General features: G+C 34.2%; 2 protein-coding genes across 2 annotated transcripts in view; one reads left to right on the forward strand and one right to left on the reverse strand.

Moving 5' to 3' along the window:
* The window catches only part of LOC125678582 (cilia- and flagella-associated protein 44-like), a 34,714-nt gene extending 32,671 nt beyond the window's left edge, over positions 1–2,043 (reverse strand). Inside the window, exon 1 of the mRNA XM_048917142.2 lies at positions 1,964–2,043. Within this exon, the coding sequence (XP_048773099.2) occupies positions 1,964–1,979 (16 nt within the window). The 5' untranslated portion in view covers positions 1,980–2,043. The remainder of the gene's footprint in view (positions 1–1,963) is intronic.
* A 3,429-nt stretch (positions 2,044–5,472) lies between these two features.
* Positions 5,473–17,463, forward strand: LOC125678584 (ubiquitin-related modifier 1-like). Its single transcript, XM_048917148.2, has 5 exons — positions 5,473–5,562; positions 8,148–8,218; positions 10,984–11,065; positions 11,457–11,505; positions 16,511–17,463. The coding sequence occupies exons 1-5, from the start codon at positions 5,534–5,536 to the stop codon at positions 16,577–16,579; spliced, it is 300 nt and encodes a 99-aa protein (XP_048773105.1). The 5' UTR covers positions 5,473–5,533; the 3' UTR covers positions 16,580–17,463.
* The last annotated feature ends 676 nt before the right edge of the window (positions 17,464–18,139 follow it).

Below are 18,139 nucleotides of genomic sequence, written 5' to 3' on the forward strand. Positions count from 1 at the left end.
TTAGCATATTTACAATAACGTCTAGGTTTTCCCAATTTGATCAAAATGTTGACAATTTTTCCCAATTCGAAAGCCACAGGACCCTTTTCAAAAATGTTGAAAAATCACTGCTATTGTATCGAATCGAAAATCATCAAATCGAGACTAAAGTATAGAAAATCGAATCGAATCAAGAAGGTACTGTATCGTTTCACCCCTAATACTTAGATATTTTATTGAAAGTAGACATTAATGGCAAACTGACAACTCAACTGTATGACAAACGGGATGATTTCAGCTTCTCCATCGTCAACTTCCCATATTTATGTAGCAATATTCCATTGCCACCTGCATATGGTGTTTATATAGCAAGAGCTTGTTCTGCATATGGTCAGTTTTTAAATCTAGGCAAGCTACTGACAAGCAAGTTGATGGTAAAGGGGTTTCAACAGTCTTGATTGAAGTCAGCATTTCACAAATTCTATGGTCGTTATAATGATCTAGTTCGTCAATACAAACTATCATTGGGTCAAATGCTGTCTGACGTGTTTCATACCGATTGTTAGGCCATTCTTGGCACACTGATTTTGACTATGGATAACTCCATTTACCTGATCAGAATATAGGGCTCACGGCAAGTGTGACCGGTCGGCAGGGGTGCTTACTCCTTCTAGGCACCTGATCCCACCTCTGGTGTGTCCAGGGTCTGTGTTTGCCCAACTATCTGTTTTGTATTGCTTATAGGATTATAAGATTGATCATTGTTCGTTATCTTAACCTTTAACATTTGAATATATGGCATGGCCATATCTAATTTGGCATATAGACTCAGTCTACCATTAAAGTTTCATACTGTAATGAACAAATATACCATCTAGACCTAAAGAGTTCTATAGCTTAATTATCTTTGCCAAGGAGTTTATGTTATTGGACAGGCTGTTTCTGCGTGTGTTTATGTGTAGTACATGTTTATCTGAACAATTATAAGATCACATAAATTATATTAGACAAGTATTATTGGAATCTGGAATTATTTTAATTAACTAACTAAAAATAATATCATTAAACTGTATGTAAAATACTCTGTTATATATATAACTTGGATGGATATCCATTTATTTTGAAAACTTTGTAAACAATAACACATCTCAATCTTTGTTTTCAAAACAAATAATAAATCTCCATAATGAGCTTCTATCATGATATATAACCTTGAATTTTTTTGTGAAACCTTTTAAATACACTAATAGTTATCTAAAGTGAATATAACAACATTTGGGGAAATAATTGTGAATCAGTCCCTTTAATTAAGCCTCCTATGGTGATTTTCACATTCCGTTAAAAGTTACTATCATAACTATGCAGATTAATATATAGTACCAAATATCGATCTATCCATGTTATCAGTCACAGCATAAGTGCATGTATGACATTTTCTCCATTGTCAAATTAAAAGTTATGAAAGGCAAATAGGCAATATTACAAATTATAATTATATAAAATTGAATAACTAGTGAAGTAATACAGAAATTAAGTTTTAGAATTTCATAGGCGAAGAACCCGTAACTTATCATCCTTTTGTGTGCATTTGTGTGTACGAAAACCTTTATCTCGAATGAGCAACAAAATTAATCTGTCGATATATGAGCTGTATACGTACCCACGATATATGGTAAGTTATTTGGGATAATGATATTGTTTCTATATAAAATAACCATTTTTTCTACTACATACATTGGAACATAATCTAATATGTAAAAAGGGATTGATTAACATAAATCAGTTCAAATACGTGATCAGTTCACATTTAACAGTTTGTTTGACGTGCTTTAATTTTCAAATTTGTTGTCATTATTTTTGCCTTTCCAGATTATTCCGTTCGGTTGAATCATGGGATGTTGAATTCCTGTTATCTAGTGTCGAAATTAATCTATTTCGCATGCAATAACATAGAATTATAAGATGAAATTTAGCGTAAACTTACTTTTCTCGTCATCCATGTTCGCTTGTTGCTAAGAAGCACCTAGTTGCTAATTACGTGTATAACGATCCCGATTCAAAATTGAAGTGTGAGAGCTTTCGTAACGTAGTAGGCCTACTACACACTCTCTTCAACACTGCAAACAAAAGCACGGATCCAGATGAGGGACAGGGGGTCCAGACCCTCTACAGCTATGACGTCATGGCCTACTACGTTACATTACGACCGCAATCGCAACTTTTTGTCTTTCTCACGGGCACCTGGGCATCTATTCACAAAAAACAATGTTTCGATCTTACGATAGCGTTCGTGAATTAGCTCGTAAGTTTAATTGTACATGTATAGTAAGTTTGAGTCGTAGTTGAAATCGTAAGATATTTTATGAAGAAATGTCTAGAAGTATGGACAGTAGTGTTTTTTTGGGGGGGGGGGGGTGAGAAAATTTTCCCGGCATAATTATCACATCCTAATTTCGATGTCTGTAATCGTTTCACGCTTTTTGTAAGTTTTAGAGATTGGCCTTCTACCAGTGTATTTTAGGGGGGGGGGGGTATCCTCCCTTCCCGCTGGGAATGGCCGCCTAGAATTACAAAAAAGAAAATAAGATACTGATACTACAAGATATCTAATCTAGATACCGAGTTCATTATGATAGGTGTAAAATATCGTGCAATTTTCATGGTTTCTTTTTTTTTTAGTTGGGCCACAGTTTACCTGAGTGTGTTTTACAATTCATCTAGCGTATTTGGACTAAAACCAGCTGCGACATGACACATTCATTAAGATTTCACAAGTAGCAAACGGAGTTATCCGTAGTTAAATTCAGTGTGCCAAGAACGGCCTAACAATCGGTATGAAACACGTCAGACAGCATTTGACCCAATGACAGGTTGTAATGACAAGCTAGATCATTATAACGACCATAGAATTTGCGAAATGCTGACTTCAAACAAGAAACAACAGTATGCACATAGGTCTGTAGCGGACAATATAAGAGGGAACTTATACTGCCTGCTAGAGAGCTATAGCTTTTCTAGTAATGTGGTAGTCTCTCTTTTGATCAGAAGCCCAGTCAGTGACCTCCTGGGGGTGGAGGAGGCTGCACGGGCATGTCAGATGGGGCCCACTGTTCATGATATATAGTGAAAGACTGACAATACGCAGAACAAGTTCTTGCGTATCGAATCAGCTGAGAGATATAAACACCATATGCAGGTGATAATGGAATATTGCTAGATAGATATGGGAATTTGACGATGGAGAAGCTGAAACCATCCCGGTTGTCATGAAGTTGAGTTATTCTTTGCCGTTAACATCTACTTTCAATAAAATATCTAAGTATGAAGCAGAAATGGACGACTCTGTGGTGTCTTAATAAATTTAACAGATTTTGAAAAGTCTGTTCGGTGGATAATTTAATTTGATTTAGTCCGATCATAGTAGTGTGTAGCTTTATATAAGGACTAAATAATCGCAAAAATAGGTTGGGGTCATTTAACAAGAGTCCCACAGGCCTTATAGGTCACCTGAGTACTAGTGAAAAAGTATCACTACTCCCAAGGGCTATGAATTCTAGAAAAAATTCCTTCACAAGACGACAAATTGTAAAAAGTGGCACAAATCAGCCACTATACTTTCTAAATATCCACTTAGCTTCAAGTTAGTATCAATAGCACTAAAGAAGATGTTATTTAAACACATAAACACTATATACTAGGTTTGGCTCCAGCCTGAGATCAAAACCCCTACCCCGGGGATCATTAAATTTACAATTTTGGTAGAGGCTTTCCTGCTCTACATCATTATGCATTTAGTTTTTCTTACACATGTGCGATTCTAGAGAATATCATTGAAAACTGGTCAATTTTGGACAGTTTTTGCCCCGCCCCAGGGGTGCAGGAGTCCTGCAATTTACAATTTACAAATGCATGTCCCCCTTGTCCCAAGGATGCTTCATATCAAATTTGAAAAGAATTAGAATAGTAGTTATCAAGAGTTAAAATTGTTAACGCATGGCGGACGACGACCAATTATAATAGAAAATTCTTGTTTTCAAGAACCACTGGGCCAGAAGAGCTGAAATTCATATGAAAGCTTCCTGACATAATGCAGATTCAAGTTACTCAAAATCATGGCCCCGGGGGTAGGATGGGACCACAATAGGGAATAAAAGTTTTACATGCAAATATATAGGGAAAAACTTTAAAACTCTTCTTCTCAAGAACCACTGGATCTGGAAAGAACAAATTTACATGAAAACTCCTTGACACAGTGCAGATTCAAATTGTTAAAAAAGTGGCACCGGGGGATAGGATGGGGCCACAATAGGGGATCAAAGTTTTACATACAGACATATAGGGAACATCTTTTAAAATCTTCTTCTAAAGAACCACTGGGCCAGAATTGTTTTATTTACATGAAAGCTTCCTGACATTTTAAGCTCCCTGGGGGTAGGGTGGAGCCACAATAGGAATCGAGGCTTTATATGCGAATATGTAGGGAAAATCTTCGTTAAATTTTTATTACACATTACGAAAAATGTCCTCAGCTTCTGGGCTGCCCCCCCCCCCCCCACCCCCACCCTCCGACCCCCTGGTTACAAATATTTCAAACCTAGCTACGCCACTGAGATGTCACATATTGTAAAGAAGATTTTAAACTTTTGAAGATGTACGTAAGATTTCAAAATACAATAATTATCTAACACAGTAATGATTACATACGCGGATCCAGGAATTTGTGAAGGAGGGGGGGGGGGGGGGGTCAAGCACTTGATCTTTTCGGTATTTTTCACAATCTCCACCCCACCTCATTTACACCTTTTGCTTTTGTTTATAACATCTTAGGGAGATCTTAAATGGTGCCAAATCCTGCATTCTGAGCATTTCCCGGCACTTCTTTTTCACTTTTTAAAAAATGTCTGCTTCTTAAACAAAACCAAAAGTCACACTTGTATCTGTACGAAAATATCATAAATATATCAGTGTTTCGTCTTATAAATTGATCCTCTAGTTAAATGATATACTGGTGTTAATAAATTTGAATGATGCGATTACATGCAGGTATTCGCCTTTCATATCATTTTGACTCAAAGTCTCGTTAAAATTGATAACTTTTAAGAATATTTTGGTCCGCAAAAAAAAAAAAGGGGGGGGGTCCGGACCCCCCTCTGGATCCGCCCTTGGATCTCGATCTCTCTCCCTCTGTGTGTGTGGGCGCACACACAGTGCTGTGGGCCTTTTGACATTGATAGATTATATATACGAGTCGGTTAAAAAGCTCTACAGAGCTTGTGTTGATTGTTGAATGTATTAAAATGAACTTATCTGTATCACCGCCGGGACTAGGTTTTACCGCTAAGAACTCCTTAAAACATTTTTTTTTTTAAATGATAGCAACATTAATTACTTCCATTCCTGGTAAGTCAATCACCTGTTTTGGGAGTTTCAGATCAGTTAAAAACGATCCCAACAATCCGGAAAAAAATCGGCTTTAGTTCACGCGTCTGACATTTGATATTACTATATACTTTCACTTTCGAAATTTGGCTGTGGTTACAAAACGTGATCGGTGATGAAAATACCAGTTACCTTAGAATTTAGGTATATATCAGTTAATATCATAGAATAGGAATATGATTTTTCGCGCTTTTACTGACTTCGAAGTAGCAATTTATCGATTTAGCATTGTAATCGGCGATATGTAAACCGTTTGTACACTTGTCAAGAGTTACACTGGTCTATTTAATCTCAGCGAGATTCGTCGAGGCTGGATATTTGGACTGACGCCTCTTCCGAAGAGGCGTCAGTCCAAATATCCAGCCTCGACGAATCTCGCTGAGATTATGGTATATTCTCTGATAGTTGGTAAAATGGGTAGTAAAAACCGGGCAGGGCCGGGTCACCTTCGTAATCCGAATTTTTTAGTTTTCTTTGTTACTTTATTTTCGTTTGATTTGAAACTTCTTAATCTTAATCTGAATGATATATTGGGTCTTCGCTACAAAAATTATTGCTTCACTGTGAAAATATCAACGATTGTTTATTTCAGGTTGGTAAAATGGGTAGCGAGAAAAAATACACATTTTTCTGTGATTACGACTGATATATATGTTATACAACAAAATGCTGCAGTACCTGTTATGTGAGTCTTATGTATTTGATATGTAAGATTTATTAAAACCCGGGTCAAAGGGAAATCGGACACTGGTAACCCATGGCCGAATATTAAAATTCCAAATAGACTGAGGGTGTTAGTTGTCACTTTCATCTTCGACATATCCTGAACATAATTCAGCTTCCCATCAATTACTAATTATGAATGAATATCACTTTGATCTCACAATTACGGTTAATTAATCAAAAACATTAGCAACTAAATCAGAATAAATAACACCGACCCGGGTCAACCGCATCCGGTTCCTCTTGGCCCGAGTTTGGAAAAATCGCCGATAAATAAACTAAAAGGCATTGAAATGGTCAAATAATGCATTGAGTAATCAAATTCAACTCTCTGTAAATTGAAAAAATGCAAGGTTTTCAGCAGTAGGTGCATAGTTTACAAAAAATATGCAACAATGTGTGTTCTGGTCTTGCTACCCATTTTACCAAACAGATTTTATACCATCATTGCATTCTTTATCTGTAGGTAATATTATGTGCTAAATTTTGTACCAAAGACTAAATGTATCATTAAGAATATATTCTGTAAGTTTCAAAACAAGCAAAGATATATCAACGAAGAAAACTAAAGAAATCGGATAATGAAGGTGACCCGGCTTGGTTTTTACTACCCATTTTACCAACATTCCTATTCTCTTTAGTCCAGCTCAGTCTCTATATTTAGCAATATAGCTTTGTTAAGCTATATAGAGTTAATATGTTTATACGGTGTGAGCGAATGCGTTACCTTTAGAGCCTTGCTTCGTGGATGGGGCTTTAGCTTTGCTTGGTATTAAGCTTTACTAGGTTAGGAACACTTCCCCTGTAGCGAGATATTCAAGCTATAACGCGATTATCCCTCTCTAGCGAGAGTAAATATATCCTGTACAACTGAGAAAAACACCCGTGGAGTACATCACTTCGTGTTTCATGTGAAAAGAATAAAAAGTACTAAAATGTCTGATACTTTTGCAAATATATTAATCAAAACAAAAACACTCACGATGTGTATTGGATTTCACACTGCTTCCCTCTTACTCAGCAACTTTGATATGCAATTTCTTGACTATGTTGTCAATTTCATAGAAACAATTTGCATCATGTTGAGTGCGTGTCGCACTTATTCCGCGTTGCACGGGATTTACCATTATTTTCAATAAAGACGACAAATCGCCTGTTTATGGTCGTGTTTATTCTCTCGCTAAAGAGGGATAATCTCGCTATAGGGGAAGTGTTCCCAACCTGTTTACTGGAAACATATTAATTTCTTTGCCATGTAAAGGGTTAGCCTTTAAAAGAGCTGAAGGATCTTGCCTGAAATATAGTTTTTTGGGGTACTTGCTCATTAATCTCTATGATTAATAGGAGAGAATGATTTATATTATACGAGCTTTCAATTTGCTTCATATTCAGATGACACTCGACTGCCTTTAAGATAACCTGTATGTAAAGGTGGTATATTTGAATACAAAATAACACAAACTCTACTGTGCTTTTGACTGAAATAAAGCAAAAATGGCTTAAACTAGCCCAAATAATGCCAAGGAGAAGCAAGTACTGATTCATAAATATGTTACAATCCCCGAATCTGGTACCCTAACCTTTATCACTCAATGAATGGTGTCGTAAACAAAGGCTTAGTAACAACATCGATGGTTTTTAAAAAAAAAATTCAAAAAGACTTTAACCGACATAAGAGGTACAGCTTTCATATTTAGCATGAGTATTCCTTGTGTAAAACCCTTACCATTGATACCAAAATCTTTGACCTGGTGACCTTTACATTTACCTTTGACCTACTTTTAGAAAATTCTAATATAAGTCATATCTTTTGAATCATAAGGCACTGCTTTTATATTTAGCATGTTTATTTCTTGTGAGAAGACCTTTATAATTGGTACCAAATTTGTTGACCTTGTGACCTTGAAATTGATCTTTGACCTACTTTCAAAATTATTTACTAAAATATTGCATCAGTGTTATACAAACATATCTTGTTTTTTATTAATTTGAAACTTTTGTTGTAGTGGTGGAGCAGAATTGTTGTTTGACAAAGTGAAAAAGCACAACATAGAACTGCTTTCTGATGAAAAGAAATGTAAGTAATCGATTATAAATTGTAGAACTGGAAATAAAGTTTTGCCTATGATCCACTTTGGTAATATAGATGGTATTACTCACTGTATTACGATACAAAGTGAAAGAGAATAATACATTTATCCCTTCCAGTTCATTTGAAGGTTGATATGGGGTGTTTTGCATGTTTTATTCAGCCAACTATGGTCATGTAAAAGTTTTAAATCAATACTTCATTAGTAGATCTGCATATTGAGAAGAGAAACCTTGCCCTGACCCAGGGTGTCATGGTTTCACCATACCTCTGGTTCTTTAAAAAATTCTAATGTTTTAAATGCCAATTTTCAAGCCCCTATTTGTCATGTCTTCCTAGTCCTGAGGTCTTAGTTGTAAACAAAATTTGTTGTGCTCTACATAATAATGCTTAAATGCATATTACATGTATAACATCTATTCTCTGTAAATAATGTTTTTTGGCTCATCTGAGCTGAAAGCTCATGTGAGCTTTTCTGATTGCCTGTTGTCTGTCTGTTCATCTGTAAACTTTTTACATTTTCAACATCCTCTCCAGAACCACTGGGCCAATTTCAACCAAACTTGGCAAAAAGCATCCTTGGGTAAAGGATTTTCAAGTTTGTTCAAATGAAGGGACATGCCCCCTTCAAAGGGGAGATGATCACAAAAATCACAAATAAGGTGGGGTCATTTAAAAATCTTCTTTTTTGATTTAATTCTCTCTCTGTGCCTGAAACCATCATATTTCATATAGAAACTTGTCATGGAAAAAGGAAAACCCATGTCGACTTCAGGGTCAAAAGGATATCTAACTTAGCAGCTAGACTAGCTGCTATGATCTTGAACGCAACCCAGGACTCTCTCAATTGGTTTCCCTAGTCACTTGTGTACACAATACATGACTGTCAAAGAAGCATAACACATCATCCACCATCTACTACCTTGGTATCATCCCCATTTCGGTTGTGCTTGATGGAGAGGTGGGGGGTGTTACATGTATATCAGTCCAACGAGGACAGTTCTAGTGATGCACTGTGTAATACATGCAGTGTAGGTTAGGAATAAATGCTTAGGTTGTGTGTAATATTCATGGGGTATGCCAACAACAGAAGCAATGGCATATCTTTATTATCATCAGTCATAAAGGGACTGGTTCACGATTTCTGAAGAAAATATTTTGCATTTTTGATGTTAAACATTAAAAATATAACTCATTTAATGTTGACAGCCAAAATTTTGACCTTCTGAATGCAAGAATAAAAGCAATATTTTAGCCTTAAATCTGTGTTATGTAAACAAAGACTCGAGTCTTTTTATGTATACAAACAAACCAGTGAAATATTGATTTTGTAATATAAAGCATCTTAATTTTGCATATTCACACATTTTAACTTATAGATAACACATTCTATCTAAAGAAGGCTTGAAATGTGAAAGATATAATAAACTTAGATCTATATCCATTTCTTTTGAAAATTTCATAAACAAAAACATACATGTTTACAAAACAAATAACAAACTCTAAAATTAGCTTTTGTGATAATGTATAACCTTAATTTTTATGCAAAATCTTTTAAACACATTAGACAGTAGGTTTTGTTCATTAAAAGTGAAAAACAAAATTTTGGGGAAAATTGTGAATCAGTCCCTTTAAAGATTGCTTGAGGACATAACAGACCTTGAGCCAAGGTCATTTGGAGGTCAAAGTCACTGAGAGAAAAAGTTCTAAATCTAAGTTTACTGGGCATAAAAGTTGTCCATAGTCTAAGGGTATGTCAAAAACCTAAATCAAGGTCATTTGCACAAGGTCATGGAAATTGGAGGAAAAAGTTGCTTATAACAGGTTGTCCTAGTTTAAAAGTAATTAGGTGACATTATCAAAATCACTGAAAAAATAAATAATTATTACAGGTAATATTATTAGAACAGAAGCTTATAGTGTTGTATGTAATGACTGTAGACCATATGGACAATGTCAAGATCACTGGGAGAAAAACTGCAAATTCTTGTCCAGGTCATATCCTAAAACTTTGAAACTAAATTTATTTTGATAATAAGCTGATTTTCACAGTCCTCACATGTAGAAATATTTATGCCACGGCTATATATTTATTGTACAGGCACATAACATTATTTTTCAAAGGGGAGGAGAAGTTGACTTTACAATTGTCTAAAAGTTCTTGACCAGTCCCCCCCCCCCCCCCAAAAAAAAAAAACCCCACAAAAAACCTAAAGCAGTAATGTTGCCCAAACTTCAAAATTCTGACTTGCATTTCCTCTAACAATTCAAAGTGCTATGTAAAAAGTAAGGTGGGGAGAGGGATCACCCAATATATCTTTAAGTTAGTTTGTATGTGAAAATAATGGAATATGTTGTTACATGTCTGTTGTATGCAAATACATATGTTTCGTAGTAATTACTATGCAAGTTGGTTCAAGATTTTTTTTTTCATTTAACAGAATTTTAAACTAAGTCAATCTTCAGAATAATCCCACATGTCCTTACCAAAATTCTAAATAATTTAGGTAACATGGACACATTGCACACATAGTGGAATAAAGGCTTGCTCATCAAGTTTATCTGTAAATGGTGATAAATGTTGTTTGGTCCATAACTAGGTAATGCAGGGATTGTAATATATTACATGAAGTCACATGAAAGTAACATTCAAATTTGGAGTATGTCAAAAACGAGCCTTACAGGAGGTATTAGTCCTGTCCAGGCAATTTCGTGTTTGTTGTTGAAACTGTTATTTCTCATGATTTGAACAGGGACAATTGGAAACCTATTGCCATACATCAGGGATAACTTACTAAAAGAACGCCCAGAATTATTCATGCAAGGAGAGACAGTGTAAGTTACAATTATAAAATTATGAATTGGTGTTCACTGATTATTATTTAAGAAATAAATTTCATTTCTAGATATACTGTACATACTGTATAAAGTGTTAGCACATCATGAAAAGTATGCCAGTGTGAAGCATTGCAGTTCATACCTTCATGTATTTTAAAAAATAATTTTTTTCTCTTGTTTCTACTTTCATTTCTGATGGAATTCCCAGTGATTAAAACAGATGTACTATATTTATTTGTATTCATATGCACATTGTTTACAACTGCAGTGCATTCATGAGAAAATGGTTATCATTACAATTTGTAGAAATATCAAAGGCAAACACAGTGGAAATGTAAATATTAATCTGTGTATAAAATCTGCTCACAATGTTGTCTGTGTGTTTCAGGAGACCCGGGATTCTGGTATTAGTCAATGATGCAGACTGGGAACTATTGGTAAGGAATATTTTAAGGGATATTGATAAATTGACAAACCAACATACTAGTAATTAACTATCCTATTAGGTTAAGGGATATTGATAAATTGACAGACCAACATATTAGTAATTAACTATCCTATTAGATTAAGGGATATTGATAAATTGACAGTAGTGTTGAAAAATTGGGAAAATTTCATAATCGATCATAATCGAAAGAACTGTTTCGATCAATGATTGATATAATCGGTAATTACATGTAGTTAATAATGTTTAATATTTTTGGAGTTATTTCTATTTAGTTTTATGGATATGTGCAGTATACACACTAGCTGGTGTCACTGAATTCCCACTTTTCAATGTGGAGTCCACTCTGACTCTCTCCCACACATGTCTCGATATAAAAGCGGGAGTAACAGTCAGATGAATCTCGGATTAGATATTAATTAGTGTACAATCGACTATGAAAAATAGAATCGATAATCGGAATTGAAGAGCCAAAAACGATAGACAATCAATTGTCGGTGACAATCTTTTCATCACTAATTGACAGACCAACATACTAGTAATTAACTATCCTATTAGGTTAAGGAATATTGATGACAGACCATCATACTAGTAATTAACTATCTTATCATATTAAGGGATATTGATGAATACGCAATTTCCGAGTTGCCCAATAGTTCTTTCCCTTTGTGGAACTCTTACGCACATTAAGACGTAAAACATACTATCATCCACATGCGGTGGGTACAAATGCTTATCGCTGCCTTGATATATTGCCTAAAGGCCGATTATCAGACATCATGCAGCCATCCAAACTGCAGGTCGACACACAATATTAGTAAGTTTATTAGTATTTAATAATAAAATAGCTCAAACAAAAATTGATAATCACCATATTTCTTTGATTAAAATATCATTCGTGCAGAAGAGGAAACAAAAAATAATTTCATATTTAATTTAATGGCCTACTTCAATAAAATAGTATTCTTGATAGGGTCAGTTTAATGTATACCAACGGCTGATATAAACAAAATTTACACTTTCATTACTTTTATCCTTTGATTGATTGATTGATTGTATATTGTTTAACGTCCCGCTCGAGAATTTTTCACTCATATGGAGACGTACCTCTATCCATATTTACAGTGCTAATCTGTAGAACATGTGTACTGTGTACATTTTGTACCCACCCAAGCATTGAACAGAATACTGAACGTACCTCTATCACAGAAGAGCTGATATTTCGGAAGTTGCATATTGACAGACCAACATACTAGTAATTAACTATCCTATTAGGTTAAGGGATATTGATGACAGACCATCATACTAGTAATTAACTATCCTATTAGGTTAAGGGATATTGATGAAAGACCATCATACTAGTAATTAACTATCCTATTGGATGTCATCCATCTGTCATTAGGCATCTGCCTTCTGTTAACATATAGGGGAATTTTGCTCTGGTTTTACTTTTGCATACTTCATCCTCATCTTGAATGGGCAAATTTGAAACTGGCTAACTTTAGATTTACTCATTACTCTACTAAAATAGTAATAATGGAATAGGGCAAATTTAAGATAGTGTCAAATCATTTTGCCGATTTGTCTAGATTGCCAGTTTAGTGTGCAAAATTATTTAAATTATACCAGGAGTCTTTTTCAACACTGCTTCTCCTAGTTTATGTAGGATTGTATAGGGAATGTATGCAGTTGTCCAGTTTATCCATTACCATATTTGAAATATATTTCAAATATATGATTTTTTTTAAAAAGTTATTTGGTTATGACATTGAACTAAGGTCATTTGGCCAAATTCAAGGTCACTATTAGGAATTTTTTTTTTTTTTTAGAAATATCTGTCCTGGTGAAAATCTTTAGAGGCTGTTTAATACAAAAGTTGCTTATGTGTTTCATGATCCTGAACTGTTGCCTTTTGGTCAAAATCCATGCCAAGTGTTGTGTTTTTCATCCACAAGAATTGCTACCAAATTTCAGCAGTTTTCCCTGACAAAAATTCCTACAATGATGTCAAAATTTCTCAGTCTGATTAAAAATTTTGTAACAAATATTTTAAGTCTAATCTACTATTGCATCAATAGTGTCTTGATGAGAGAAAATATTAGACAGTAACAGGATGTTTTTGTTGGGAACCTTGTAAAATGTCATTTTCATGATCGATATACATGTATATGCCATGTCACATAATTTAAGTATTATGTTAATTGGTTGCAAATAAAGGTATAGTTACAAAAAATCAATGTTTATATAAGTTTTGATTCATGGAAGAATTCAACATTGAAAAATTCCCAATATTGCAGTGTTGATTTTTTCCAAATCAATAGGTCACTTTGAAACTTGGTGTGAAAAATACTGCCCCTTAAAAAGTTACAAATATTTGCCTTGGCCATAATTTTGCAATGGAGTAAGAAGGATTAAACATCTTTTTTTAGGACATTAAATTTTATAAGATGGACTTTCAAAATGCAACACCTTTAGCTGATTTAAGTTTTTCGTTGTATTGTATTGTATTGTTGTGTGATATTCAGATGACCATTAGGGCCCAAGGGTTTCTTGTTCATGGATCTTAGATAAACTGTTTTTAACTCACCTGAGCTGGAGGCTCAAGTGAGCTTTTCTTATCAAAATTTTTCCGTTTTCCATCGTTGGCGTAAACTTTTCACATCTTCTCCAGAACCATTGGGCCAATTTCAACCAAATTTCGCACAAAGCATCCTTGGGTGAAGGGGATTCAAGTTTGTTCAAATGAAGGGCCATACCCTCTTCAAAGAGGAGATAATCACAAAAATGCAAAAATAGAGTGGGGTCATTTAAAAATCTTCTCAAGAACCACTGGGCCAGAAAAGCTGAAATTTACATGAAAGCTTCCTCACATAGTGGAGATTCAAGTTTAATAAAATCATGACCCCTAGGGGTAGGGTGGGGCCTCAGTAGGGGATCAAAGTTTTACATGCAAATGTATAGGGAACCAAATTTGGCACAAAGCATCCTTGGATGAAATTTGTTAATATGAAAGGCCATTTATATGGAGCGCCAAATTAACATAAACTCAAATAATTGAAGATATCTTCAATTATTTGATGATATCATTAATTCAATTATTGCTCTCTTTAATTGAATTAATGTGCGCATTAAATCAATTATTGCTCTCTTCAAATGAATTAATGCGCGCTTCAATTCAATTATTGCTCTCATCAATTGAGTTAATGCGCACATCAATTGAATTAATGAGAGCAATAATTGATTTAATGCACGCATTAATTCAATTATTGCTCTCTTCAATTCAATTGATGCGCACATTAATTCAATTAATGAGAGCAATAATAGATTTGATGCGCGCATTAATTCAATTATTGCTCTCTTCAATTCATTTGATGAGAGCATCAATTTAGTAGAAATATTGGTTGCAATAATTGATTTAGAGCTCGGTATAAATAATTTGATGATCTCTTTAATTCAATTGAAGATATCTTTAAATCATTTACAATGCTTTTGTATAAGGAATTAATGCGCGCATCAATTCTTTTAAAGAGAGCAACAATTCAATTAAAGATATCATTAATTCAATTGTGGATATGTTGAATTGAAAATATCTTTAATTATATAGTTGCTCTCTCTAAAAGAATTATTGTTCTCTTCAAATGAATTAAAAATATCATTAATTCAATTGAAGAGAGCAATAATTGATTTAATGCTCGCATTAAATCAATTATTGCTCTCATCAAATGAATTAATGCGCGCATCAATTCAATTATTGCTCTCATCAATTGATTTAATGCGCGCATTATATCAATTATTGCTCTCTTCAGTTGAATTGTAGCATGCATCAATTGAATTGTTGATATCATTAATTCATTTGAAGAGATCATTAATTCAATTAAAGTGCGCATCAAATCAGCTGAAGAATTAATGCTCTCATCAATTCAATTAATGCGCGCAATAATTCAGAGTTGAAGATATCATTAATTATTTGAAGAGATCTTTAATTCAATTGTTGCGCCCATCAAATGAATACGCCGGTTTCGAGATACACCCGAGTTATTTCCCTTTGGAGAACTCTCGTATATAGTGAGACGCGAAACAATTTGTTTACACGCGGGAGTGGGACTAATATTCATCACTGCGTAAGTGAATGTACTCAGTAAGTTTCTCATACTTTGTTAGATCACCCGAATTCGACTGATACACAAACTAAGTAAGTTATAAGTATTTAGGGAGTAATTAAATACATAGAATTCTTATCATATCATGTTATTTCGTTGGTCATAAGTACCATATCTAAGACATTACTTGCAAATATTACATTGTTTTTATGTTTCCACTTTAGTAAAACATTTCTTTCGATAGTATATTGTATTTCCCACATTTACATATTAAAAGAGAAGCCGCTTTGAATACATTTCATCAACTTCCTCGCTGACTGTAGGTCCACTCTGTCCCACTTCGTCATTCAAAGTTTTACTAAATACATCTCCTACACAAAAGAGTTCATATCTCGAAACTGGCGTATTGATGATATCTTCAAAGAATTGAAGATATCTTCAATTATTTGAGTTTATGTTAATTTGACACTCCATACATTTAGGGCTTAGAAATAATATTTCTTAATATGAAAGGTCATATATGGCTACAAGGGCATATGATAATTGATGAATTTGTAGTCAAGTTTGATAATAAATAAATTTTTAGTCGTTACCTTTGAAAAGTTTTTTCTGAACCAAGCTGCTTGTATAATGATAGTTTTGCTCAAGCCTTTTTATTGCTAGGAACTGCTGCTCAGGTGAGCGATGTGGCCCATGGGCTTCTTGTTTATTGGTATTTTGCCTTCTTTACATGGTGGTATTATCTAATGCACACTATTAAATTCAGTCTTATGCTAATACATGAATTTGTATGTGGAATATTTAAATAATACTTTAGAGAAAATGGATGGCAAGGAATAATTTATATATATATGCACTTACCAATTGCCCTTACATTTAATTTTTGTTCTCTTGTAGGGTGAGCTTGATTATGAACTTCAACCAAATGACAGAATTGTTTTTATTTCCACGCTGCATGGAGGATGATTATCATTTAGTGATGTGAACTGACTTTGATAAATTGCCATTTTAGAATACCCAAAACAGCATTACTGGAATCAACATGTGCTGATGCATGTACTTTAAAACAAATATGAAGCAATGCATGTATGATGCTCAGCGAAAAACACACTGCTCTCTAGCTTTCCTGAGCTGAAAGCTTGAGTGAACTTTTCCGATTGAAATTTGTGGTCATGTAGTCTGTCTGTCTGTCATCGTTAACTTTTCACATTTTCTACTTCCTCTCTTTAAAAATCTTTTCAAGAACAAGGATACTATGTCAAGCATCCTCAGTTAGTGTATTAAGTTCAAGTTTTTTATACCATGACCCCTGGGGTCAGGAGGGAGTTCACAGTAGGAATTTTAATTTTACTTAAAAATATATTGGAATTAAAAAAAGCATCTTCTCAACAACCACAGGGGTACATCATGTCAGACTGCTATGTAAACATACTTATGTAATGTAGATTAAGTTTGTTTCCCCCATGACCCCTGAATTCTGGATATGATTGTACTTGGGATTTAAAGTTTTACAGAAAACTTCTAAATTCCAAAGGGCTCAATTTATTAAAGTAAAAAAAAACTTTTCATAAAGTGTAGATTAAACTTGGTCACACCTGACACATGGGCCAAGGGTGGCCATGGTAGGGGTAAAGGGATAATACCAGAGAAGTATGGTTGAATATTTTCTTCTTCATCTATATAAAAGCATCCTCATGTAGTGTGCATTAAAGTTTGTTCACACCGAGGACATATAATTGGGGATTTAATGTTTTGCATGGGAAGATGAAGTAGCTCATGTCAGGTGAGTGATGTGGTCTACAGGCCTATTATTTTCTTGTGTCAGAGGATGATTAAAATTTGTGTCATTAGTATGTCTTAAAGAGCTTGTCATATTTCACTTTACAAGAAACAGTCTTAGATATGTGTTTTTAAACATGTCATCTCTCCTATTACTAGGTACCGTATATACTCGCCTATAAGTCGGTTCACCTATAAGTCGGTTGTATACTTTTAAGGTTATTTTGGAGAGAATTGCCCCATTTATAAGTAAGTCTAACTTTTTTTTAAAATCGGGTGATAATTTCAAATCAATGCTCTAATATCTTTACCTGTGTTTCAAATAATATTTTGAGAAATGCGCCGATATTTGATATTTTTTTTCTCAACAAATTTCATATCAATACTCTTATGTATTTATCTGTGTTCCAATAATATTTTGGGATATGAAATCGATATTTCACTTTTTATTTTCAATAAATTAAACAGTTACTATTCTGTTTATTTCGTCCATGTTTCTGTTGTTTAAAAAATACTACGCCATACATTACGCCGTTCAGAAAAATACTTATCTTCTTAGGACACTCCTATAAGTCTGACATAGAGTTTTGGACCAAAATTTAAAACTTATAGGCGAGTATATACGGTACATGTAACTGGAGATACAGTTTACCTGTGCACTACAAATTTCTTTTGCTAAAGATTTTGCTACAATCAGAAAGAACTAACTTGATGCTATTCAAAGTCAGCCATAAGTGATTCCACAGT

This window comes from Ostrea edulis, chromosome 2 (genome assembly GCF_947568905.1).
Source record: "Ostrea edulis chromosome 2, xbOstEdul1.1, whole genome shotgun sequence".
NCBI lineage: Eukaryota > Metazoa > Mollusca > Bivalvia > Ostreida > Ostreidae > Ostrea > Ostrea edulis.